This window comes from Pleurodeles waltl, chromosome 11 (assembly GCF_031143425.1).
Source record: "Pleurodeles waltl isolate 20211129_DDA chromosome 11, aPleWal1.hap1.20221129, whole genome shotgun sequence".
NCBI lineage: Eukaryota > Metazoa > Chordata > Amphibia > Caudata > Salamandridae > Pleurodeles > Pleurodeles waltl.
This window is the reverse complement of record NC_090450.1, coordinates 132,159,296-132,176,724: the sequence shown is the minus strand read 5'-3', so window position 1 is coordinate 132,176,724 and position 17,429 is coordinate 132,159,296. Positions and strand designations below refer to the sequence as shown.

The following is a 17,429-nucleotide window of genomic DNA, read 5'->3' as shown; positions in this document are numbered from 1 at the left end:
TCCCCATTGAACAAAAAAATATTGTTTTTCAAACAATGCCTCATCATATCAATTATGAGGATGGTATGGTCCAAAAAACTAACCGGTCTCACTCTCAAGAAGTGTTCTACAGCAGATAGACCCTGTTCATGATCATGATTGTATATAAAGAATTAACATCCTAGGTAATAAATTTCCCTTCACTCCCCCCCAACTTCTCTTAAGGATATGGATCTTTCATTTCTCCTTCTAACCATGGCGAAAAGCTGGAACTGACGTATGTTTCCAGGTGTTAAAAAAGGAGTTAACTCACACTTACCTGGAGAGGGATTTGGCAGCCACTCAGCTTGTCTAGTACTGGAGAGGGGTAGTATGTGTCCCTTGCCTTCCCAAAGAGTGTATTATTTGCTAACCTCCTCCTTACTCAGGTTGTGGGATGTTCATTGATAGCCCCCTGCTCTTCACAGTGCCACATATTATTGTACACATTAAGAACCCTGTAACATAATTTTTTAAATCGCTAATTAAAGCAATAGTGAGTATTCATTGAAGGATTTTAATGGAGGCAAATAACATTGCATTGTTGGGCATTTTATGAAGTGGTAAACCTTTTTTTGTTTTTGAGTCTAATGACATTTATTTTTTGTTTACTCTAGTGGCATTAATATCCGTTGTGGTGCTGTATTTTGTGAACCAACTAACTAGTAAGTTTAACAAATGTGTGTTTAGACATACCTTTAAAATGGACATAGACCTGCAGATTCAAATTGAAGTTTGAAAAACATCATTAAAACAAGACTTTTGCATGTCTCCGGTAATCTTTAACATACTTGTCATAGTGCTCTTAATTTTTATTTGTAGACATTAAATTGAGATTTCAGTTTTTTATAATACTTTTCTCTGTGTGTAGTGAAAGGCAGTTCGATGCATGCAAACTAAAGAAAAGTTTAAAGCTTAATGCTATCTACAGTTTAAGAGATGAATGTTTTGTCTGCGATATAACTTGTTATCAATTCTAGGAGGAGAACTTAATTTATCTGCTTGGAAGAGGATGAAATTACAAAAGGAGGCTGAAATTGAGTAAGTATGTTTTTAACATTATTGCTGCAGTAGGACTCCTGTCTAAACGTTCTTTCACACTTGGCATTACGATTGTTTTGAGTTGAGCTAGTGGAATTTAGCCGTATTTATTTTTCAAAATGTCATTGTATTAATTAATGTTATATTGTTTCAACAATATATTTAGCCAATCCAAACCTAGATTGAACTATTGTCCAACCTGATTTAAAAACGGTATTTGTATTGTTCCTGCACCCTGATTATTAGTCATGGACTCTAATTTAATGTACGCACTGTTAAATATCTAGGCAGGTAAGTTGTGTATCAGATGTGAGGCCATGGTTCATTGTGAAGTTCTTTACTGTGTGAATTGTTTCAATCCTGAATAGGATAATTTAAGGTCAGTATGAAAAGTCACCTTTATTGATGCAAGAAGAGACCTCACTTTGAGAATGCTAGAGTATTGTGTTGAATGAGGTAGTGTTTCTGTTCAGGACCACACTATTGGCTCAATTGTTCATTGCAGTGTAGGTTGTCTAACTTCAATCATCAAGGAGCATAAACATCCTATGTTAAAGGCCTGGAAGTCCACACTGGTATTATGCTCAATTAATTTTACACACCTGAGTTTAGAGGTACTTGGTCCATCTCTTACCACCTTTTGTTTCTACACTACCCTTAAACAGATCACTTAGCTGCAATAAAACATATTGAAACTTATTTGTGCAACTTGTGCCCTGGTTCATTTCTGATGCATTTGAGAGAAAAACAGGATTTACTAATATATAGAGGTCCAGCTCAAGACTAGCAATTGCAGCTTGGGGGAGTGCTTTAAAAATATCAACACAATTGTGAGCACTGTATCCTCATCACATAACGTTGTACCTTTTGCAATTGGGGGCTTGCCTTTTGCTGAATAGCTTTAATTTTAATTTAAAAAAATTGATTTCTTGCTTTCTAAGTCAATAAGCTAACAATAATATACATTTGTAGGTAAAAATATAGGATCATTCTGGGAAATATTCCACATAAAGATAGAGGCAGGTGACTTTCGCTGGTAGATTTTAGTGCTTTTGCTAGGCTCTTCAACAACAGGGAAGCATTGAAGAGACCGTATCTTTCCGCTTAATATATAGCTAGTTAAAAAATAGTCACCATTATGTATTCTGTAGAATCTAATTGGCCACTGAATGGCTGGTGAACTGTTCTTAAGGTGCTTTAAGAGACAGTAGGCCTTGAGATGGTTCTACAGTCCACATTAGTACTCCTGAATTATAGAACTTTTTTTCAATGTGTGCAATTTGTGTACTGTCTTCTTTAATATTTTACATCTCTGCTTGTTAACCCAATTTCTTTAATGATGTGTTTCAGATTTTGAAACAGCAGCTTATTTGATGTGTAATATTGGTGTTCAATTATTTTTATCCCTTAGTATAAGCATACTCTCGTAGTAAATGCAGACTAAAATAAATGTACTTGACCCAGAAGTACTGCTGTTTTCAAGTTTTATTAAGTATGTAGCAACATTTAAAAACCAACTAAATATCTTGCGGTCTAGTATTTTCCTCCACTCACCAAAGTACATAGGTTACAAATGTTCCTTTACTTATCTATCCACTTCATTAGGGTTTCCTGTTTTAATTTCATTAGAGTATTCTACATCAGAGTGCTTGCCTAGAACAACATACATATGTGCCTTTTTGTATGACACTGGCCAAATAGCAAACTTCACAGCAAAGGTGCAGTCCTTTTACTGAATTCCTTTATACTTGTCAGCAGTACATATTTGGTCCCTTACCTCCCACTGTCTTCCTTGTTTCTGTCCCCTCAAAATGGCAAAGGGGACCTCACTACTTATATTCTCTGAGGTCAGGCAGAAGTTTTAGCATTGTTTTGTTTGTCTCATTCTGACGCTGCAGGTTTTAACTGGCACACAGCACTTCTTTGTGGCATATATCAAATATTTTCAGAACGTGCACTTTTGATGGTCTGCTTTAACCATTGTTTTACGCCCATGTATTTGAAAACATAATCTTCGTGTTGCACTACAGGCGTTTCTAAAAATCTCTTCATTGCTCACTTTAGTGCTGTGGTTTTACACTTAGAACTGTTTTACAGTAGATTCAGAAGCGATTCCTCTCACTCTTTGCTCTCTGTCCACAAGCTGAGCTTTTGAATTGCTGTTGACTCATGCTGCATCCTCCACCTCTTTTTCTGCACACTTCTAACTTGTGTTTTGTGGTGTGCCCGTCTACATAGCTGGTCTGTTTTGGCTTCCTTCTGTGTTGCTGTCAATCATACAGACATAAATGTGTGCTATATCTCCTTCTCTTCCTCTCAGTCCAGTCAAACTGATCAGTAATAATACTACAAAAAGACAAATGAACACTTAGCCCAGAAAAATAATCTGTGTGCAGTGTTTTTAAAAATATCAGTCAAAGTAGTACTAGAGTAAAGCATCCTGGGCAGGAGCACAAATGGTGTAAAACACAACGGAGCAGCTATTCTTCAGACCTGTGGTTCTTAACTTGTCGTCAGACGGCCCCTGGGGTTCTGAGAGGCCTGCTCAGAGGATCTGCAACTGTTTTACAAAATTAAATAGTATTGAAATTAGTCAATCAAAATTTTAAAAAAAGTCTATACACCTAAAGAAGCAAAATTGAAAATTTGAAAAAAATTCTATATTTGATTGTTAGTTAACAAAAAATATTTCAGTATTTGAGCGTTTGTTTGGGGTATACTAGCATTAGTTTTTCTGGGCATTATGTATTGTTTTAAGGTCCAAATCATAGAAATAGTTTAGTCCAGAGGGTCCATGGCTTCCAGTAATGACCCAGTTTGGCCCCAAGTTGTCAGTAATGATTCAGTGGGGATCCACAGAATTCAAAAGTTAGAAACCCTGCTTTAGACCTTTTCAACACTGCTTTGATTTGCTAGTGATTGCATGCTTTACCTGTGTAGAACTTTTTGTTTGCAGCCAATGCGTGTGTTTGAGATTCAATTCCATTTTATGGTATTCTACGAGACCTGGGTATTGGGCAGGTAATTAGATACTAGTTCAGGGTTGTGCATGCAGCTTAATATATTAAGGGCCTGATTTAGAACTCGGTGGATGGGTTACTCTGTCACATCGGTGATGGATATTGCGTCCACCAAAAAATCTAATTCCCATAGGATAGAATGGGATTTAGATTTTGGTGGACGAGATATGTGTCTCCTTTGTGACTGAGTAACATCTCCGCTGAGTTCTAAATCAGCCCAAGACTCTAGTTTGAGATGGCTGTGGAGTCTACACAAGCAAGAAGCCTCTCTGTTAGGAAAAGGCCTAATCACACCTGAGTAGTGCAACCTATACAAAGAAAAGCAGAAAGCTTTCTTAAGCAAGTTAGAATTTGTGGCTGACCAGTCAACTACTGCAGGTGATTCTTCTGGAAATGGATTAAAATTTCCTGAATGTCCTACCAGGGCTAGAAAGACATTACCCAGGGGATCAAAGGCTGATACTGGCCTTCTGAACCTGATTTTAGGTTTCAGTACTTTTGCTGGTTCGGGCCCTTACATGTTGTAGCATATGACACAGCTTTGAAGTGTCATTTAGTTTGCAGTGGCAGTCCGCATATTAAAGATTTTGCCAAACTTAACCCTACCTGAGCAAGTCAGTTTGCAGATGAGGTTGCGCACTGACATTTTGTAACCTAGTATTTGCTAGAAATCTGTTTTTACATTGATATTTTCATTGTGAAATACACAAATGTAACAATATGACAGCTTAGTACTTATTTTTTATGAGGCCACTTGTCTAGAAGATAGAATCTTCTATGGTATGTGAATGGTGCCCTGCTACCAGCAATCTCAGCAAGTAGGCATTTCATGACTTTGGTGTGGTAATCCTCAATTACCACTGAAACTGGATTGCACATCAAATGCCATTTGATTCACCCACTGAAATAAAGATTTCACTGTTAAGTGGCACTGGAGGACTAATTACTTCCCAAGTGTGCGACAGTTTGCATCGTGTATCTAACCTTCAAGTTCAACTTGATGAGTCTCTTTTGTGCTGGGGCTTACTGCTATAAAATTCCATTGCACTCTGATATGGATTTTGTACGCAAATCCCAGGCATTGTTTGTTACTTTAATGTTTAACATAAGGTAAAACAATAACTTTGATTTAATATCCTGTGAAATTATTAGTAACTCTCACAACGCTAATGTTTTGCAGAAAAGAAAGTTGAATAAATATCCAGAAGTACAGATCGTGTGATAAGCAACACTTCAGCTGGATGGATACTAGTTATTTCAAGCTCTATGTGTAGTCTGTGTACTTTTTTAGTAAAGTTACCTTCTTTTTCAGAGCACTTCATAAGAAAATGTTAATGATTTTAGTTACTGTTAAAGAAAAGTAATTATTTTTTTTTTTTTAAATAAGTATCAACAGTTGAGTTTAGGGAATAATCTAATCAAAGGAAGTGAACCATCTTATATTCTGTAAATGTCAGTCCTATTTTAACTAAGCACTTGCAGTTGTGACCCAAAGCTTGTAAATGCAAACATTCAACATTTTACAAAAGAATTAACATTTTGAGATGTACACTTTTTTAATGTAGCACTTATTGCCACCTTTTTTGCTTCTTCATGCTGTATATAACAGGTGGTGCTAAGATGATAATTTATTGGTGCTCAATTTATTGATGCTAGAATCATCAGACTAAGGCAATCCTGCTGAAATGTTAATGTAGGAAAAGCAGGTTACACATACATGTCCGTAAAAACAATTTTACTTGTGCAGTCATTATAACTTGTAGTGAGCATTGCAAAGTAATGCACTTTTTTGATGACAGCACTTGATAAATATTTAAATATATTTTAATTTTTTATTATGCAAAATGTTTTAAGAAAATGTTTACTTTTTGCGAGTCATGCGATTACAAGCATACCTTTTGGTTGTCTTACCCTTTTATTTTCTCAAGTGATATATGTTTCACATCCAGACATGTTGAAATGTTGTTTGTGCTTTTTATTGAGCCGTAGTTGATTGAGATTACAGGGTATGTCTGACACAGAACATATAGTACATACAACATTGCACTTTGAAGAACACAAAGAGTTTGTTTATAAGTAAGTGATTTCAAACATATCAGTGGAAGGCTTTATAGTTAGGACGTTGTGTGTTTTTCCTATATTGTGTAATTGTTAATATCGGTGTGCACATGTAGCACAAATGCTTTCTTCCTCTTGTGTGGTAAGCATTAATGACTGAGGTCATTTTGTTTGCCATTTGTAATAGGACGTCTTCATTTTTTGGTTCACTGGCCAGTAATGTCTATTACTAAAAGCTGGTGGTGTACATAAACACATACTGCCTTGTGGGCATTTTTTCATTGGATTTGGCCAACTATACAGTAAAGATAAGCAACAAATAAAAATAGTTGCTAAAGTAATCTTAAAAATTGAGGATTTTCCTAGGAACACAAGGAGGAAACTTTTTTTTAGGCATATTGATCTTGGCAATCTCCTCTGTCACAGGATCTCCATTTTGTTAGACAGCAATTTCTGATGTGACTTGTGTAACGTAGACAACATCCATGCTACCTCTTCACTGACTCTTTAATAAGATGTTTACCTCCAGTAGAGCTGGACATTGAGTTTGCATTGGTATACATAGGTTGGCTGATATGCTCCCATGCATCAGCATTTCAAATTATAAGCTCAGAGTAATACCCTTACTTAATGTGTTTTTCATCAAGACAATCCTTGAGGGTGTATCTTTTTACTGCACATTACAGTAGATGTTTTTTGCAAGTAAATAGCCTAGAAATAACCCAATGTAATTCTCATATATTAAGTATGGGTTGATCGCGTAACCCCCTTCCTTTTTTTTTTACTTACTTTTACTGGTGAACAAATGTTTTTTAGTGAAGAAGTATAATGGTAGCCAGGGCATTGTGATTAATCTCTCAAGTTCAAGTTTTGAGTTCTCTTTAACACCATTAGCACATTATATTTTTAGTCAATCACTGTTTTCCTGAATCATTTAAATAACTGTTATTAATTAGCACTTAAAACATGTTAAATGAGAAGAGATATGAATCACTGGCATATATTGTGTGATCTCAAGGAAATCACTTGAAGCCCTTGTGCCTGTTACTGTAAAAAATCTGCGAGCACTTTACATCAGCACTTATTGAAACGTTAACTGCTATGTAACTGTTATTGTGATATGTTTATCTGTAGCCTGCTGACATGTCTTATTATGTACTTGTCTTCTTTTATGCCACATATTTTACCATTATTATTTTAGTTTCTTCAAATGTTTTTACCATTACAACACAAATTCTTATGTTACAGTGCATGGTAGTGTTGCATGCTGTTTTAATTGCACTTGAGTTTTAACAAAATATAACATTGCACGTTTCTTTTCCTGCACCAACTTTACTAATTAAATAAACTTGTTTACCCACTAAATACACTGGCTTGTCTCGAATTTCTTATGGTGTGGTTAATCCTTTTCTTTTTGGACATTGATATGCTTTTCCTTCAGAATTGTGGACCTATGTTTAGATGAGGATTTCATTCTTTATTGTTGTGCTTTTTTGAATCACTGACACATATCCGTTATTTAATTGTTAAAAGTGACAACATTTGCATATTTTCTATTGTTGATCTTGTAATATATTCACTTACTGTTTTTAGGGCAGAGAAACAAGCAATCCTTCGGCGACAAAGTCAGAATGATTTAGCCAGGTTAAAGCCCATGAGTGCTTTTGGTGTAAGAAACAGATATCTTTCCAGACTTGGAGCTCAGGTTTGTGTATTTCTTTGCTTTATTCACACCTTCAGTATTGTACTGGTTTAGAAGTTTTCTTGTTGCTTGAAGGGCATTTGTCCATCTTGCATTCTAAGATTACAACACATGTTGGGTACTGAACCCTTTCTTTTGAAATCTGAGGAGTGACAAATTTTAAAATGTCAAAAGGCATCATAAGGTACACGTTTTAAAGAACTATCTGATTTATTATTTCAGGCCATGGTTCTGTAGATTACACCATCTGCATCTCCCTTTTTGGTCTCCTCCATCTATACATTTATGAATTTCTGGGTTCAATTTATAAAACACAAACATATTTACAAAGCAAGGGGGTGCACTACGGGAAAAGGTTTAACATAATAAACTATAATCAGGTAGGTAGAGATGGTGATGTGTGGTGCTTCGGGGAAGCTAAAGGTGGGTTGAAATGAGGTGGGACGGTAAACTTCAGAGGGATCCAGCTGTAAAGCAATGAGGTGTTCCTTCAAGAGATGAGCTTTTTTTTCCAAAATTGGAGGAGACAATTGAAAAGGAGGAGGTCCCTCTTTTATGTTCAAACAAGGGAGGAAGTGCGGGAGGATGTGTGCTTTGCAAAGGGTCCCTTGTAGTGTTGAATATGAAATTGTGCATACAAATGTAAGCTGTGAAATGAGTCATCAGTGCAGTTGAAATACCTCTCCAATTCAATAAAAAATCTTTATGGTATGCCGTGGCATTAGCTACTTTAGTCTTTTTTTTCTTAATGTAGCTGGGGGCTACCGAGGAGATGTCCTGCCATGTAATAGAACTAATGCCCTCCTGTGGCATTACCATGCTACTCCATTTGTTCATTTGACACTTTCTAGATAATGAGTTATATCCCTTTAATACATGACACAAAGCAAACCAGTAGGTGGTAGCATCTTCTGTGGCAGAGATATGATCTCAAATATTGGTCTTTTAGCACTGATTATAGGTGCACTTTCACTGAACTCTCATCTGACTCTTGGCCAGCCTTTGGTACAACACTAAACACCTCCGTGTGCTGAGATCTCAGTAGCTAGGTTTCCAATACCAAAGTTTGAGGCCTTTTCTTTTAGTCTTGGGACAGTCAGAGGTTTGTGGGCTTTATTCTGTGCAGGCACAGGTGTTTACTACTAGTACCCTTGAGTCACAATGCCAGTGCACTTCAAATTAGATAGTCCACTTACTGCCTATAGGCACTTGACCCTCCTAGGGGAGTTTGAATGAGTAGTAAACAATTACTTCAGGAGGTGTAGCAAAGTAGAATCTCAGATTCACAAGAACACTGTAAATAGAACTCAGTAGCATCGCTAATTAGCCAAAGCTCAATTTAAGGAATACATTTACTTTGATTAGTTGCTAGCTAAGTGCGTGTAACAATTAAAACTGGTTGACTTGAATCTTCTGAAGTGTTCTGGTGCATTACGTTTTTAGAGGGGGGATTGTCAGCATACAGTCAAGGATGGTGGCATTTGAGCTTTACTTTGATGTGCTGACTCTGTACCTAATAGTATCTGAAAAAAAAAATGTCTGTGTCCAATAGTTAGACAAACAATAGTTATCCCAAAACTCATTGCCGACACAAGAAGGTTCCTACCTTTTGAAATGCTTTTAGATACTCCTGGTGATGTCCAACTGCCCCAATTATTTGTCACCAGTTTCCAGTAGCGACACAGCCCAGGTTAGCGGTTTTCAGTGATTAGCTAAGTGCCCAACTTGTCTCTTTTCTTTAAGTTTGAGACAGGAGGCTATAGTGAGCCAGTTCCTGCAGTTTGATCCCAAGGTACTTTTTTTCTTTGAATCAACCATTCACAGTCTATATTTTCCTGTCTATAAGCTTCCTTGGTGTTGAGTTGACAGCAGTGAAAAAGTTAGTAGTTGATACATTCAGTACTTCTGTCCCTCTGGTGGTCAAGGCTTGTTCCATGAATTAACCAGAGGGTCTGCTTTACTCACCAGTTAGATTCCTCCTCCCAGTGCTGGAGGAGCATTCTGTAGTTCATTGCTGGCTAGATTTCACAGGCTTCCTTGAGCAGTGGCTCAGGTAGGATGTGTATTTTCCTCCATCTGGAAGCTTGGTCTCCTCCCATTGCCAAGAGAAATGGCCACAGCCAAGGCAACTGAGAAAGTGAATTTTATCCAAGCGTAGATAACTGATTCTTGGGGAAAGGAGAATGGACTGGATACTTCCCCTACTCACCATTGTAAACCAGTTTAGTGGAGGAATGAGGAAGAGCGTAAACTTGACTTGGCTGTACTAGATGCAAATGATCTTCTCAGCACAAATGAAAACCACCATTTTGCACAACACAGCTTGGTGCCATTTCACCCTTGCACTCACCGGTCCATTAGAAAAACTATATGCACTCCAATACAAAATGGGCATTCTTCATAGGGATCAATCACTTAATGGAGGCAAGAACCCTACTTAAGGGAAATGAACACACCTAATTGGGGAAGCTAGCAGGCAGGCTCCCCACAGTGGTAGGTGAAATGCTTGCAACCCTGTACTAGAGTCTTTCTACCACTGCCATTATTCACTACAAAATATGACTAGAGGGGGCTGTAATCACTTCAGTTCGGAAATGACACACTATGCCATCATAGACCATTCTGGTGTCAAACAATAATGATGAGCATTTAGTGCAACCTTGGTGGGCTTTCATGATTGTCAAGCTCACTGGAACTAAAACACAGGGCTGTCCTGAAAATGTGGAAGAGTGAGGGAATATAACTTTGCAGCTCCAAAGCTAAAATAACAGGTGTCACTTCAAAATCCCTTTGGGACTGGAAACTGGGAGATCCAGGCTTCTCAGTTAACTTTTTTGCTGGGCACGGTAGGGATGATGCTAGCTCACTACACTCATAGTCCTAGAATGTGTCTCTGGTCATTGTCCCTTGTGAGTATTCTGGTGTACTGAGCTGTAAGGTTGTTGCAGCTTCTGGTTGACTGAGTTCCTCGAAGTATTCTCCATTTAGACACAGTTACTGCTGTCTTTCCACCTCCTCATTTCCTTATTATGAGCAGTATGACTCTTTTCAATGGTCAAGAGCAAAAACAGTCATTCTTCCATGTTTTAGAACTTTTCCTGGATTGAAGAAGGCAGGCCACCCTTAAAGTCCTTTGTATGTCTATTGCGTTCTCTAAACTTACGCAGACTTTCCTCAAAGCCTGGCCAAATTGCAGAACTCTGTTCGTCTAAAAGTAAATTCTTTAAACAAAAATGGTAGTCCTCTGGTCGGAATCTGAAGAAAGAAAAAAAAAATGTGTAATTGAAAGTCTCAAGCATTTAACCAATCATAATCCATTTAAGTATTCTAGTTCTTTTCCAAGCAGAGGAAGTACTAGGTTTAACCAATAAGGTTTTTTTTTTCTTTCTTTCATTATTAAGGCCATCTAGTAGCACGCAACCCATGGCACAAGAGTCAGAAGGGGTAGCTTTGCGTATTGTAGGGAGAAACTCATTTGTCTGGGAGAGATGTGCAAGGAGCTGTATGTTTTTGGTTTTAGATTCTCATGTTGAGTATACTCCTGCCATCTAGAGTTTGGTCAGGAAATTGCAAATAGTTTTTTTCTTTTTTCTTATAGTCTTTGAAGTAGGTATGTCTAGAAAGCCTCATTCACAGTCCCCTTGAAGCCCCACAATTCTTAGGGACTCATACTCCAACCGCTATTACTTTGTAAATTTTTTGGCATCTGGAATCCGTTGTGAAATCAACCAGTGAGAGAACTATCATTCTGTTCATGCCATCACTGATTCCTACTTGTAAAAGTTTGTTTAACCCCACACTCAGTCTTGTGATCTCTCACACATCTGTCTCACACGTTCAAACATAAACAATTGTGGGATGTAAGCCAGCATGAAAAGTAACACACTGTACAGTAGTAGTCTTAACTGAAGTAACAATGGCACCCAGAAACACGTGTCTAGAGATATACAGCAATGTCTGCACCAACTTTGGTGAAAAACTACAGATAACTTTCAAGGAAGCGCTAACCGTGAACTGCAAACCAGGATGCTAAGGGGCGAACTGTGCTGGGATGTGAGGCATTGTGCACCCAACCCCCCTTACAAATGTACCTTTGGGGCCAGGACCGAAACCTGAATCAGTTGCCAGTAACCATTAGTTTCTCTATGGTCTACTGTGACAGTGCATGAGCAGTCCTTGGCTGTCGGTGGGGTAGCCCTTAAGGTGTCACCTCAGACCGGTAGAGCTAAGACTCAACAGTCAAATGTCATCACAAGAACATAGAGCAGCTGCTGGTGATTAAGATTGTTAAGTCTACTGGTAGTGGATAAGATACCTTGAACAGGGCATATCAGTACCCATTTTCAAAATGATGCTAAGACTTTTACTACTACTGTGACCTAGATGCATCTGTATGGATTCTTCATTAGTGATCACTTGTTTGTGCCATTCATTTCCTCTCCAAACTTTAGAAAAATCAGATTGTTTGTGGTAACGCTTCACATATGAAGCGGTAATTGTGTATAACCCCACTATTTGCACCAGTCCTTTTAATCTATTCTTCCACATAATCTTTACTACTTGTGTAGATGCATCTTTGAAAGTATTCTTGTGGGATGCAATTCCAGCGCAGAAACGAAAAGTAAAAACACAACAGCCAAATGTTGGACCCCATTGATTGCTGAATCCTCCTTATTAAACCACCATACCCCCACACACAATACTCCTATGACACAGGCACTCATCACCAGCCGATGACTACAGCAAGCCCGCTATGTAGGAATTGCTGTAGCCTCCTACAGTGACTTCAGACCATACAGAACTCAGTAGCTAGACTCATCCTCGGCCTTACCCGACGAACCCACATCACACACCACTTCAGGCAACTCCACTGGCTCACTGTACAGGAGAGATGCTACTTCAAGCTGCTGATCCATACACAAAAGACTTTACACAACCAAGGACCCGAGTACATTCACCACCGCCTGAACTTCGCCAACCTTTCACTTGCCTATACTCCCCACATCTACTGAAGCAGAAGTGGAGGACGCTTCGTTTCTCATATTGCAGCAAAAAGCTAGAAAAGCCTCCCCACGCACCTCTGGGCCATCACCTCACTTCCAGAATTCCGAATGGCCTTCAAGACCTAGCTGTTCGAATGAGCCTCCGGGACATGCAAGTGCCTGGATACCCAATCGGGTGATTATCAGTGCTTTATAAATCCTGATTTATTGATTGATAAATTGATTGATTGACTATCATAAAAATAACAATCCCCACAGCCCAAAAATAACTTGCCCAGGCAGCTTTGATCCATATCAGCCACTTGGTCACCAAACAAAAAGCTTATAGCACTGATCGCATACTATCTGCTACTCCACCACAGTAGTTGTTTCAGCTGCTAAGAGGTTTCGGCATAAAAGCGCTCTTTTGGACCACCTCATCATTTCCTTCCGATTTGTTATGTAAATTAGAAAATGGCATCTACGCTCTAACTTCTTTTTGCAGACGCTGTCTAGCTATCGTAAATCCATCTTGTACCCTTAATTTTAAGTTATAGTCTGACATCAGAGAATGTTTTAAACCCATCAGTTCTGAAAAGGGCAACAATGTTTGTAAACCAAAAATGTTTGCTTCACTTCTTTCTGATCCTCCAGCAATCATTACCTTTTGGTCATAAGCGATTTTCAAATGAGTTAATTGACTAAAGTTAATTTCTGGATACAGGTTTACTAGGGTTGTGCCGGCTAGTGTTACTGAATTGGACACTGTCTCTGTGATGGATTGATCTTTAGATAGAAGTTGATTAGGAAGGATCTTGTTCTTTTGGAGTTCAGCATACAGCTTAATTCAGTAGACCAGTATATCTTATTAAAAAGTGTTGCCCACCTTGTATCATACATCTACTGATGAAAAATGGCTATTTCTTTTGGATACTTCTCACCTGAGATTCTTCACCCTACATACTCCCTATGGGCCAGAGTAAATACTGAATACTTTTTGTCAGCAATGCTCCCACGTGCACCTAGGTGGTGGTGGGCAGCTTCTCATTGACTCCACACAGTCCCAGAAGTGGAAGAGCAGAGTGGAATAAAAGAGCCGCTAACGCATGCTGGCATCTATTAATTACATTCTGTTCTATCCAAAGCTGAGCTGGCGCTCAGTTCCCAATTTTGTCAGCCTTCCTACAACTCCTAAAGCATAAATAACATGTGCTGGGGAACGATGCCCCCTCCCTAGGCTATAGGTTTCAAACCATGTTGCGAATGTAGAAGACAGATGTTGGTTGCATACCAACTTTAAGCGAGTGTCTGGTGTTTGGATTCAGAACATGAAAAGTTGTGCACAAATATACTGTTGTGTACTAGAAGACAACTATCGCTGAACACAAGAAGAAGCTGTGGGCTTTGCGCAAATCCCGCTGGAAGCGGAGGTCGCAAACTCTCTCCGTGGGAGGTCGATTTTACTGTCAAAGTGCTCTTGAAAGAAAAAACCAGAAGTCCAAACAGAAGCACATGCACATAAAGAGAAAGGACTCAGTGCCCCACCACTTCTTGGGCCATCGTTGCCACCCCAGCAAATTGATGTCTTTGTGAAGGCATGATGTAGAGTTTGCATTCTTCCGGCTGTCTCTGGTCTGGCCTTCGGCCCCATGTTCCCACATGGCCTCCAAGTCAGATTACTGCCAACGAATCCTTCTGTCTGACCACCCCGGGCTCCACTATCTACCGCACATGCCGGAAGAGGATCCGATGCCGAAGGAGGATCAGTTGCTTGTTCCTAAATCTGACCCTCAAAGACTTCATCCCAGTCTCGACTGACATCAAGATACAAAATTACTAAAGCAAAGCAGGTTACCATCCAGCCTGACTATGATCATTGGCCTCTACGGCCCCGGCACCATGATCTTTTTTGGCTCTGATTCTGACCAAAGTTTGCCATCATCTAGAGATGATGATGGTGTTTACATTGAGGATTTACTCCCTTTTTGGAATGATGACTGTTTTTACATGGACTTGAACAATACCAGTGAGCTTTATAACTTCCCCTGACACAAGGTTGAACTTGCCATTTTGACCTCCAGTGGAAAAGAGTGCATCATTTTCAGTGGTAATCTGACCAGCAGTTGAGGTCTTCGACCTACAACTACCCGCTATTGAGATTAAGACAAATGTCCTGATGGGAATTTTGCAGTCTGGATCATCATCATCTGAGCCCTTGCTCTCTTTTAAAGAGGCCTACATGGACACCATAATGGGCACCTGGTCAAAGCCCTGTTCTTACGTACCGGTGTATAGGCTGGTGGCTACACATCACAGACCAAAGCCTGGTAGTCCTACTTTTTTCACTAAGTGTCTTACTACAGAGAGTCTGTTTGTTTCAACCAGCAAGATGAATCCCCAATTACCCCTGATGACGCCTTCAAGTAGTGTTGGGTTTGAGACATTTGAAAAGTAAATGTTCTTTTTGGCCAACCTATCACTGAGATTGGTCAAAGCAGTCCATTTGTTTGGCTGCGATACACATGCCCTCTGGGATAAGGCCAGCAGGAGCTTGGTGGCGGTCCTGTAAGACCTTAGGGCCTTGCAGGCTCAAATTTCTGGATGGTCAAGATGTGACTAAATAAGGGATTCCTACAGGCATTTATACTGCTGATTGTCTGGGAAGGGCGGTTCGTCAACTGTGGTTTGAAGGCACTGCAAAAAATGTTCTAGAAGCCTTTCTCATACAGGACTTTCGAAGGCTCATACCTGTTTAACAAGGAAGATAAGAAGGAAAGTAGAACCACATCACTCTCCCTGGGTATTTTGACCTCTAGTAAACAGCTTCCTTACCAGTTTAGTACCATCTGAGGCTACTCTAGGGAGCTAGTTTATAGTCCACATTTGTCTCCCTTGTCACTGCTGCAGTCACCCCAGTCCTTTCAAAGCCAGGGACGTGGCTCGAGTAGTCAACCTGCAGGCCTACGAGGGCATCAGACCTTCCAGTCCCCTTCCCCTGCAGTATTTGGATGCTGTCCTTGGACCTGCAGAAGGCGTATTTTCATATATCCGTCCTGAAGGTCCATGTGTTACCTGCAATTCAAGGTAGGCCAAGAGCATTTTCGGTTTGAAATGCTTCTCTTTGGCCTCACCCCTTTTTCAAAGTTCAGGGGTACCTGTTTTCCCCTAATTCGATGACTGCTTGTTGAAGGTCATCAAAGACCACCTCCAGATACCGGCAACCTCCGAACATCAAAGCGGTTCATGAGCAACAAGCTGAAGTCACTCAGGACTACTTCGCAGAGGCTCCCTTTCTTTGGCGCTGTCTTGCTACGGTACAGTTCAGAGCTTTCCCTCATGTTGCAGTGAGTCCAGGGTATTTGATTGATAATTCCAGTATTTCAGCCTTTCTTCTGGCTTTTTAGCCACTTGCACCCTGCTTGTTGACTAAACTAGGTGGCATATGGGGACTCTGTGATGGAACATGAAGTTGCGGTGGGCCCTAGAGACATATCAGAGGCTGCTCAAATCTTGAAGTAGAATGTGCATTGCAAGCAATCTAAAATGGTGACTATTTGCAATTAGACCAGTGCCTCTCCCTGTTCTCTTCCCTACACAGAACTGATAATGGTTTCCAGTGGTGTCACTGCTGGCCTGGGGAGTTCGTTTTGGGGGAGGTAGAGATCAGAGGACCCTGGTCTCCAGTGGAAGCCTGACTTCAAGTCAACTTATAGGAGTTACTTGCCATTTACTAGGCCTTGAATGCCTTTGTACTGTCCATCAAAGGAAGGCTGGTGCAGATTCTCATGGACAGTACCATCACCATGTTGTACTGTAACATGCAGGGCAGAGTGGGGTCCTGAGCTCTGTCCCAAAAGGCTGTGTGCCCCTGGAGTTATTTGGAGTGTCCTGATCGTGAACCACCTGGCAGGGTCTTTAAGTGCCATAGCAAACTAGCTCTGCAGACCGCATATGGTAGACCACGCATGGTGACCACTTCCTGAAGTAGTGCAGAGCATCTTCTGGCAGCGGGGAGGACCCTGGATAGACCTTTTCTGCCACCAATAAGAACACAGGTTTTGCTTATTGAAGTTCCAGTGAAGAAGCGTTCCGACTGGAATTGAAATATTCACTCCTGTACTCTTTCCTGACTCCGTCTCTCCTGCCCTGATTTCTGAAAATGATCATGAACAATGGGCAAAAGTCAATCTATTGGCTCTGGATTTGGCCAGGAAAGTGTGGTTCCCCGGTCTCCTGGGCATGACGTTCAACCCTCTAATCAGGCTGCTGCTTTAACAGGATATCCTGGGAAGGGTCCTCCATCTGAATCCACACAATCAACCCCACCACGCATGAAGATTGAACAGTGGCAGTTGACCGTTTGATCTGCTGAAGTAAATGGTGGATGTCATTCTTGCTGCTAAATGCCCATCCACAAAGTCAGGTTATGCTGGTCACCGGACAGATTTGTTAGCTGGTGCAGTATCCACAACATTGACCCTTTACAAGCTAAGCTTAGAGGTTTGTTTGTCTTTGAGCCATTAAAGTCTGACAGTGGGTCCCGTTAAATGTTATTTGTCAGTCTTTTCGGCTTCTGTCTTAGCCAGACCAGTCATCCTTGTTTGAATC

The 17,429-nt window shown here is 40.0% G+C and overlaps 1 protein-coding gene across 2 annotated transcripts in view; it reads left to right on the top strand.

The window, feature by feature from the left end:
- MFSD1 (major facilitator superfamily domain containing 1) overlaps positions 1-17,429 on the top strand; it is a 138,015-nt gene that overhangs the window by 114,483 nt on the left and 6,103 nt on the right. The window contains exons 14-16 of one of the 2 annotated variants that reach the window (XM_069213267.1): positions 636-683; positions 999-1,059; positions 7,731-7,842. In XM_069213267.1, the coding sequence (XP_069069368.1) occupies positions 636-683; positions 999-1,059; positions 7,731-7,842 (221 nt within the window). Of the gene's footprint in view, positions 1-635; positions 684-998; positions 1,060-5,259; positions 7,503-7,730; positions 7,843-17,429 lie in introns of those variants that run through there. The other variant, XM_069213268.1, reaches the window with a different exon arrangement.